At 41.0% G+C, this 10,584-nt stretch overlaps 1 protein-coding gene across 4 annotated transcripts in view; it reads left to right on the forward strand.

Annotated features, from left to right (window-relative positions):
- The window catches only part of LDLRAD3 (low density lipoprotein receptor class A domain containing 3), a 181,770-nt gene extending 173,810 nt beyond the window's left edge, over positions 1–7,960 (forward strand). For 3 of the 4 annotated variants that reach the window (XM_089778546.1, XM_075927497.2, XM_075927495.2), the window contains one exon: positions 712–7,960. In XM_089778546.1, coding sequence (XP_089634672.1) covers positions 712–973 — 262 coding nt within the window. In that variant the 3' untranslated portion in view covers positions 974–7,960. The remainder of the gene's footprint in view (positions 1–711) is intronic. The other variant, XM_075927498.2, reaches the window with a different exon arrangement.
- Positions 7,961–10,584: the final 2,624 nt, after the last annotated feature.

Genomic DNA, 10,584 nt, shown 5'->3' on the forward strand with positions numbered 1-10,584 from the left:
AGGTGGCAGTGCAGGCGCTCACACACTGCCTTTCTAATATTCCTCAACACTGACTTTGGGGATGACCGAGTAATTCTGTCTTCATGCTCATTCATGAAGTTGCTGTTGTGATGGTAACTTGTAGAATTAACACCTCTCTACTGTAAATTGGACTCATACCAACTCTCCGAACAGCTGCCCAGATTTTTATCACTACTGATGTGGGCTGCTGATAACCACCAGCAAATCTATTCTAAAATGTATACATCTTGCTTTGTCCTGAAATATCCCTAAACACTCTTTTAGAGTGTAACTGTTATGCAGAAAGTTCTTCATCCCTTATTGAGTTGAAGCCATCTTGGGGTGAACTGTGGCAGCTGTTTAACAGTGCATAGTAAATAACAGGTTAGGACAGGAAGTGATTATCCTTTGAAAAGTGGAACAGCAAAATTTAGGGAAGCATAATGTAACTAGCCACATTGGAACTTGACTGGGACACAAGTTTAACATCCCTGCTGATGGTAGTGCATAGAGCTTGGGCATGGCGAATGAATTTCCACGTTTGCAAATCATTTTGAGACTCTCGAGCATTGCTATAGAATTGTTGTTGCATCACGTTTTTCTTATATTGGGATGGGAACTTGTAACCTGTTAGAATAAAATTCTGGGGCTTGTTATATTTTCCTCTGTGCCATAGTTTTCAGTAACCTTGTTATTCTCTTGTATTTACAGCAGGCCCCCTTGGTTTGATCTTCCTCCACCACCTTACTGCTCAGATTCTGAATCCCCCAGTCATACTGATCTCCCTCCTTATCGATCTCGCACAGGAAGCTTGGTGAGCACAGACACCCCAATGGCAGGAAGCCCCTTGAGCACAGGTAGCAGTCGGACAAGGGGTGTGAGTAACAGTATGGACCATCACAGAATGCTTCATGAGAGAACAGCTGAGCAAAATAACTCTCTGATCAATCCTGTTGCTGAAAGAGAAATGTGATGGGGTATTAAAAAGGGTCTATGGGTTAGTCTGCTGTGGCTTGTTACCATCGAGATGGGCCTGAGGTGTGATGTTCAGAATGGGGTTTGATTTGAACCCAAATCCAAAGTTTCCCAGCTTTCACTGGTGCTCTGCTCTGGTGTTTGGGCTCATCAGAGGCAAAGACCAGAGCCATGAGTTGTAGATCCAGATTCACATCTGAACTGCCCAAAGTTGATAGAGGAGGGGTTAAGACTGGGATTCCTGTTCAGATCTGTTGAAGAGTTTGTGATTTACTGTCTTTCAGGGTGTACTTACTGTATATGTATGTATATATGTGCATGTGTAATATGTATAGGCATTACACACACAAAAACCTGTTACGTTGAACATTAAGGTTACCAAGTCAAGCAATTAAAATATAGGCAATAATAGAATTTAGGTTGCCTGGGAAACCTTAATTTGACCCCCTTTGTGTGTGCATAAAGATACAATCTTAAATTAGATGATCACACTAATTTTTTTCCACAGGATCCTTGCTTTTATATGTTCACAGGATGAATTGTCCTCCATTAGTGAGCAGCTAATCAATATTTTGTTTTAGTCTCATTGTTCAGTATGTGGCCTGAAGCCTTATTTATTGAACGCTACTCAAACCTTGCTGTGAAGACAGATTTGTTAATTTCCCTGTGGTATTTCTGTGGCACTTATCATTATAGTATCTAAGATGCTTCACAAACATTAATGAAGTTGTTTCCCCACAATCTCTGAGGTGAAGTGCTATTATCCCCTTTTTACAGATGGGAAATGAGATACAGTGAGATTTAGATCAAAAGGGTCCATTCATTTTGGACGCCCTATTTGAGACCCCTTGGGCTTGATTTTTAGAGCACTTAACATTCTATAGCACTTTATATGTTCAAACATACCTCTCATTGTCTTTAGTTGCAGCTGTGAGTGATCAGCACTCCTGAAGGTCAGACCCCAGGGTTTCAAGTTGGGCACTCAGAAAATGGCCACCTGTGACCACTTAAGCTTATGTGACTTGCCCAGTGTCACATAGGAACTTGGTGGCAAAGGTAGGGATGAAATTCCAGTTTTCCAGGTCAACTTTGAACTGCCATAACCATAAGACTGTCCTTTCTCTTCTGCACCCACCTGCCTCATGCACTACAGACCTTCCAGCTTCTGCAGTAAATGAGGCAGAAGTCCTACCAAACAGAATCTTTAGCTCCACCACCCTAATTTATCCCCAGAACAAGTGCATCCTGAGTACTGAATGAGGCTGGGGTCCTGTAGGAAAAAATAGTGTGAAACATGTTGTTTCAGACTGTACCATAATGCATATGCCAAAGAGTCCAAACAAAAGTTGTGAACACAACCTTAACTCTGGCATGCCCTAACTGTTGAGTGCTTGAATAGCAAACTTAATGTTTTAATGTAATTTTTATGTGCAATTTCATGGGGCTTTTTTTAAAGCAAACTGAAGAAACGAATTCCAATATGTGGCATCTTATTAACATCCCTCATGGATCATCAGCAGGGCTGTAACCTTTTAGATTCACTAGACAGACTTCTGCTACTTGAGCTAATGGAGTAACTGATAGCAGTGGTAAGTTGCCATCCTAGTGGGGGATAGGATATATTTTGCCACTGTGTTTCACAGATATGTGCTAACAGCAGAGGGATGAGGAGACTTGGGGACTGTGGGCTTCATTCTAAGCTCTTGTTGGGAGTGTCCTCTAGTAGCTGCAGACTGTTCTGCCAGTCTTTTGTCCCATTGTCTCCAACCTGTCTGTTCTCTCTTTTCTTCACTCTAGCTCCTAATTCTAGTTGCATTCTTGTCACCTCATCAGTGCCAGTCTCCGCACCTCAGGCTTCTCATGCTCGAATAGTCCTAGTCTCCCTCTCCTGCCTGTCAGTCTCCCACACCCCCCTTTCCTGGCTGCTCATCCAGTTTATCTTCACCCTGCCAAGGATAATTTTTTCTACTGGAAAAGAAAAAGGCACATCTCTTACAGGAAGGCCACCTCCTGACAAGTTTCAGATTCCTGCTCCAACACCTGAGGTCACTAAAAGTTCTCAACCCAAGTGACTATAAAGAATTGTTTTAACATGGCAATGCAATATATCCATTTTGGCTGGAAAAAGTCAGCTACGGGCAGGCATCTGGCAAGGACAATTTTAGCCTGAATGGTTAAAGTTTGGAAAAGCTATAAGCAAACTGAAGACAGGGTCTTGTAATGAAAAGTATCAGGCAACCATAATAATAGGCATAGTGCCAGCATTGCCTATAAAATATATTTCCATACACACACATATGGCTTTTTACAGAACATAAAATGTGTATGTGTATGTGTATTTAATGTATTTCACTGGCATACATATCTTTCTGGTATCTTTGGAAACAATACTTAAATTTCATACTAAAAATACTAGTGTCGTGTGGAAAACCATTTATTTTCTACAACATTTGCTATTATTCATAGTTTCCCTGGTTGAAATTTAAGTTTCTGCATAAAAAAGCACTGTGGAATTGCACAAGGCATTAATTCAACCCAGTATTTCTTTCTTCCATTTTATGTTCTCAGTCTTGGAATATTTCCATCTAAAATGTGTGGATCATAAGTGAAATAGTGGTTTAAATGCCATTGTGCAAAGCAGTGTTATAGGTACACAGTCAGTGTGGAAAGGAAGGAAGAAAGCTAAGGTATCCCTGTTGCTGTGACTTTAAATTATGCTATAGACTTATGGTTTTTATTTATATATAATAGAGATGTTAGTGCCCTTTCTCGTATCCAGGAAGAAATCAGCCCTGAGATATAGTTGTGTTCTTTTCTTTATATAGAGCCTGATACACCATTGACTTACCCCAGATTTATGCCAACATACATAGGCATAAAAGAGAAATAATAGAAGTAAAACAAGCCCACAGAAATGAAGGCCTTTTTTTCTTTTTAGATAACTTCTTTCAACTTAAGGCTTTCAGAGCAGAACTCCCAACTGATCCTGGGAAAACATGTATAGTTTATGGTCCCAAATATGCACGTAAATGAGAATTTGTCAGCATTCTATTTGGGTATATATCATAGGCATTGTTTCTGTGCCCATCAGTGTAGTACAGTAAAACTCCATTGGTCCGGCATCCAATGCTCCGGCACTCCTGATGGTCCGGCACCATTGGGAACCGGAAGTGCTCCGGGAAGCCGGACAAGTAGAGCTGTTCTGCGCCTGGCTTCCCCAATTCAGCCGCTGCTGAAACTGACCAGCAGCTGAATTGGGGAAGCTGGGGGCAGAGCAGATGGGGTTGCCAGGTTGGTCCCATAGTGCCGCCGCTCGGGGCTGCGGGACCAACCCGGCAGCACCCCAGCTGCTCTGCCCCAGGCACCCCGATTCAGCGCTGGTCAGTTTCAGCAGCAGCTGAATCGGGGACGCCTGGGGCAGAGCCGGACTATCGGAAGGGGGGGGTTATGAGGGGTCTAGGGTGGCATTCCCCCCACCCCACCCCAGACACCTCATAGCCCCCTCTTCCTATAGGCCGGCATATCTGATAATCTGGCACCCCCTGGGTCCTAAAGGTGCCAGTTTATTGGAAGTTTACTGTATGTTGGAGCCAGAAATTTGGATAAATTCTACAAATATAGATGGCTATAAAAGTCAGAAGATTCAGTAGAAAGCACCCTAAAATTAGAACAGCACTGATATCTCTGCTTGTCTGTCCACCTAATTATCATAGTAAGGTCTCTGGGCAGCCCATCTTTCTTGAGGGCAGTCAGGACTGTTGGTTAATTTGTTACCCTGTCAGTATGCAACAGAGATTTGCTGGTGCTCAACTGGGTGTCACTGTGGTCTCTTCACCACCCCAAACAATCTCCTCAGAAGTTCTGCCAGCCTTTACCTCACCTTGCAGGTTAATGTTAGGTGTACCCCAATCCCTGTTGAAGCATGTCTCCCTCTAGTATCTAATCCCTGCCACTGGACACTCAGGATACATCTACACAGCAGTAGTCGTGTCTACACCATCGTGACCTGTAAAGCTGAGGAATGCTGCTTAAATATTAACTATTTGCACAGCACACAAACATAAGGCCAGATTCATATCTAATAGAAGTGCAGGCAATGTAGTTATGCCTTCTCACACAAGACTGAGTGGCCAGTTAAGTGAGCTGTCCTTAATGGTAATTATCATAGCTAATATCCAATTATTAATTACAAAATGGAGGCACAAAACTGAGTTGGCAAAACTAGAGACTGAATTCAGTTCCTGTCTTCAAGAGCTGTTCTGTAACCATGAGACTCCACTGCTTTTCCTTTGAACAACCTTTTATTAAAGTACTACATAATAGAGTGTCCGAATTAACGTGTGCTTCCTATCCTCATTCATATCACTGGCATTTGCAATGTTACTCCACATTTCTATAAATATGCAAAGGTTCATCATGTTTCTACCACATAAGCCTAACAAAGTCTCCAAAGGTACTGGGCGAAATTCAGCCACAGGGCATATGTGGCACTTACATGGAATATATCTCTTCTGTAGGCCTTCACCATGTGTGAATGCATTCCCAGACATTGGAAGTATGTGCAAACAGCCATGTCTTGGAAGCACTGTCTCCCATTGCGAGGACACATGTACCAAATTGACATCATATCATTTGTTTCTCTTCCCACTGTATCAGTCATTGATATATATAAGTAAGGTATTCTTTCAGGGTTTGTATATTCATGTAAATTTGAACTTAAGTTGATCCATTTGAACTTCTTTTAAAAAATGCATTCTAGAGGTGTGTTTTTTGTTTCCCTTCCAGCTAAGGGTGAGTTTATCTCTGTATAGGAAAGAAGTGTTTTAAAAATGGGGATTGAGTACTAAAATTGGATTGTAAAAGAGGATTGTCCCTTTCCAATTCAATATTGGCATTTTTTGGTAACAAGACACATTAGACTAACCTGTTTGGTAGCAGTTTGTGCATTGTTGCATATTTGGTTATTTATCAAATTCTTGAAGGATTCAGGTCTGAAATGCATCTCTTCTCCGTCTTGGTGGTTCTTTATTTGTGGAAATGTAGTGTTACTTGCTACAGTAGGGGAACTTATTTTCTTATGGGAATCGATCAACTTCAAGGGGTCCTGAAACCTCATCCTAGGAAACAACACTAAAAAGAGAAGAAAGAAATTTTGCTGTTACACATTTTCGTAGTGCTAAGAATGAGTTTGCCAACCATCCCTTATTTAGAAACATGCTGTTGTATTTCACAGGAATTATCTATAATGTGACACTTCCCAGAGGTGTTACTACAGTGCATAATTCACTTATCTTTTTAGAAGGAGAGGTCACAACTGTTGCATTGATTAAAATTAAGTATTTCAGTGGAAATCCAAAGATCCTTGACCTGTTCAACATGTACAGCTGAAGTAGAAAACAGTTACCCCATACCTTGTAAAAAAGACTCTTCTCACTGAGCCCAGTAGAACTGGACAGTCTACTTTGCAGCTATTCTTGACTCTAAATCTTGGTATTCATGCTTGAGGAGCTTTCAGTTACATGTTGTGTCAGAACAAATTAACTCCTCTTTAAGGCCTGATCTTGCATGACTGAAAACTAAGGGGGTTTTGCTGTTGGGACCAAATCTGATCATCTTATTTGCACGAAGTAGCTCCACTGATACTGTGGTACTAATCTCAGTGGCTCTCCTCAGAGCAATTAAGAGTATTAAAATATCATTTATTTCAGTGGAACTACTTGAGTAGAGGATCAGAATGGGCCCCAGGGGAAGCAGGGTTTGGGCTTGGAGAAGCATGTATTTCAGAAGTTCTAGCATCAACAAACCCCATTGATGTCAATGGGTGTTGCAGATCCAGCACCTTTGAAATTTAGCCCATGAGCGTATAAGTTTCTAACAATCTGAAGTAAGGTATAAAACAAGTTACAATTAACCTCTGATGGAAAACTACAGTAGTGTTTCTGAAAAGGTGCCTGTGAATAACTTTCTCCGTTCTTATCTGTGTGTGAACACGCACACACATTGATTGCATTGGGATTCTAAACTGTCTTAGTTCTTTGTCTCCTTTGTCAGATCAGTTTTATTTACAACATTTTAATAGAACTCTTGTGATGGATGCAAAAGTTGGATGGGAGAAAGAAGAGAAGATTCCAATTTTAATTAATACTGCAGCATGATTATCTTGTGTTCTTTACTTTTAGACATCTTAGAAAAGGCAAATGACTTCAGAAGATAAGACAAAAACTATTAATGATGAAAAGGATAGGGTCATTTTAATTCTGAATACAATTTTTAATGAATATTTAAATATAAATAAAGGAGAAGTTAATGTTGTAGTTTTAAAGTGGTGATCAAATGGCAAACACTAATTCTTAACTAATGCCAGACAGAAGCTGTACTTCATGTACTCCCCATAAATAAATTAGGAATCCTATCCTTTTTTAATGTTTTTGTGAAAGAGAATCTTGCTGCATATTTTATTATTGTAAATTCTTTCTGAAAGTAATGCTAGCCCCAGATTATGCAATCAGATCTGTGACTTTTTTTCAATGAAGTTTTGCAGAGGTGTGAGGGATCTCCTTGCAAACTTCTGATTGCAGGGTTGTGGCCTTAGTTTCCATCTGGTTTTTGATCTTGCTTTTCCCTCAGTAATCAAAATTTTATATAAGAACCTACCAAAAAGTTTCAAATTGAAACTATGTCTAGTTTGTTATGATCAACTGGAAATTTTAGAATGTATTCTGTGTTCTTGAATAAAGTTGAAGTTTCACTTGTCAACTGTGTAAAAACTCTCACCACCTTGTTCCCCATAGTGTGAAGTCTGTGTCATTCTTGGATGTATTCCGTCAGATGTAACCTACTTTTTTGGTCTCATTTCATGTTCTCTTATGTTATTGTTAAATGTTGTTAATTCTGTTAAACATGTTTGTTAAATTGTTGACCTTTCTAAACTTTTTTGTATAAAAAGTAATATAGGTTTTTTAATATATATATATATATATATAAATGAACCTTGTTTTGATTATTTTTGTCTTCCTCCATTGCCTTTTTGGTCTGTGCTTCATTTTACAACAGGCCATCTGAGGCGAGTCCTAATGTAGCTATTGTTGGTGATTGTTTGCTTGTATTGTTGTAAAACCACAGATGGCTCAATCAAGATCTGCATCCCCATTTTACTGGGTGGCTATAGAAGAAACACATAGGGAAAGACAGTCCATTTTAATTGTCACGCTCCTCATTCCTTCTAATTAAAGGTAGATTTTTTTAAAAAACACTGTTTATCAAGTTCTGGCTACAAAAAAATCTACATTGCTTGTCCAAGAAGTTAGCTAACATGCCTTTGCATGTTAGTTCATAGCCTGATGGGCCCTTGGAAGACTTTATACCTGTCTTAATGCTGGTGAATTGCTTCAAGGGAGCTAACAGTAGTCTACTGGTAGATGTAAAATGCTGGCAGTTACAACACTGCTCACAGAGCACTGCAGGAAAACCACTGTTGTGTGTTCACAATGTGCTGCTTGTGATTTGGGGGTGGTGGGGCGCAAATCAACATTAGCAGCTCTTGCAACACCATTGTGGTAGCTATCCCACTATGCAACTGGCCACAGGGTGCTTCAGGAAGGATTTTTTGCAGTGCTGTATCACTCACATCAGATCCCTGCCTCTGTTCAACAGCACAAGCATTCCAGCTGACTGGTTTGCTCTTTGTCCCAGAGCAGAAAGGGGTTACACATGTCTGCAGGGCAGCCAGCTCAGCTCTACCTAATGAGCAGAGGGGCCACTGGAGGGACATTTCTGGAGGCCCGTTATAGCACAGCACTCAATTAAGTGTCCACACAAGCACCCCCAGCTTGGTAGCCACCGAGCAGAAAGTTCTATGCTTCTTCTTGATGAGGTTTACCTGGAGTGCAGCAACTGCAAAGTCAGTGCACACTAAGGCTGTGTCCAGACTCAGGGGTTTTTTCGAAAAAAGTAGCCTTTTTTCGAAAAAACGTCACCTGCGTCTAGACTGCAGCCGCGTTCTTTCGAAATTAAATCGAAAACGCGGCTTTTCTTTCGACGGCGGTAAACCTCATTGCACGAGGAAGAACGCCTTCTTTCGAAAGTTCCTCTTTCGAAAGAAGGCGTTCTTGAATGTAAATAGGGCTTCTTCGAAAGAGAGCATCCAGACTCACTGGGTGCTTTCTTTCAAAAAAGCAAGCCGCTTTTTCGAAAGTTCCGCGTGCAGTCTAGACGCTCTCTTTCGAAAGAGGCTCTTTCGAAAGAAGCCTGCAGTCTAGACATAGCCTAAGGGCTTTACCAATGTAGACTCCTTGGGAGTTATCGTGCTGGGAGCTGATTTACCTCACTATAACTTGCCAGTGTGGACAAGGCCTAAGTCTGTATTGGCTGCTCTCAGTTATCTCAGGGCTTGTACATACTAGCATTTGCTTCAGTGTAACTTGTCACCACGGAGGTGGAAAAGCCTCCTCCCCCTCCCCCCGAACAATGTAAGCACTGGTGTGGATACACTTGAGTTGGCAGGAGAGCTCTCAGCACAGAGCCATCTGCACTAGCAAAGCAACATTTGTGTGCTTCCATCGATATAACTGTGCCGCTGTAGCCATTCTAGCATAGACTCTCCCTCTAAGGAAAGCTTGCCTGGGTATAGGCCACTACATAAGCATCTTGCAATCTCATTGGGCTCCTGTGCCTTTTCCACTAATATCGCCTGGGATTATCACAGCTGAATCTCATTTTTACCATTATCCTTATTAACTAGAGTCTCTTTTATTCCCACCCAAATACTTGGACAAAAAGCTCTGGATTGTTAAATGCCTCCAAAATTAAACAGCTGTGGTTTCAAAATCTTTCCCCAACAACAAAGGCAAAATGGTGTGACATTGCCACAGTATGTCTCAGCTGGCTGACTCGCATCCCAGCAAGAGCAGAGTTTGAGATGCGTCGATTTGGAAGACAGCCACATAAGAAAACAAAAGGCATACCCTCTAGCGGAGGTTCATCTTTTTTTTCCCTTGCTGCTTCACATTTATTTAAATATGTTAATTTTTATGACATAAAATATAAACAGTATTTAGCAACAATCCCTGCAGATGGTGTCTCTTTTCATATTGATTGTAAACAGCTGCTTGATCATTCAGCTTAGATTATCTGTCAGTCATAGGGGTGAAAGGTCCTCTTAGATATGATGCACAACTGACCAGCAAAGAGATGTATTGATTATATGTAATTGAAGTAGAGATACCTTGGTAGGAAAATTCACAGACCTTTATTAAGTGTCCACCACAAAACAGAACAGAGTGTGTATTTTGTAATTGCATTCAGTGCCTGGGAAGTGCTGGATTGGTATCCTTAGTGAGTGAAAATCTCCTGTTGGTCCACACAGCCTGGACAGTAGCAGGAAAAGCTGCTCCACCCACCCTCACCAATATCCCTTACACCTGACTGAAAAGATTGGCCCATTTATTCCAGCTAAGCTAATTAACAAAGGTGTTAATGTAACTGAGTCACTGTCACCCCAAGCCTAGGTTAATGGTGATGGTATACAGAGACTGTAGCCTGTTCAGTTTCATGGCAGCCATACCATCAAAAATCCTTTTAGCCTTTTATTAAAGATGGACAAGAAGTAGG

This window comes from Pelodiscus sinensis, chromosome 5 (assembly GCF_052426305.1).
Source record: "Pelodiscus sinensis isolate ZL-2025 chromosome 5, ASM5242630v1, whole genome shotgun sequence".
NCBI classification, from domain to species: Eukaryota; Metazoa; Chordata; order Testudines; family Trionychidae; genus Pelodiscus; species Pelodiscus sinensis.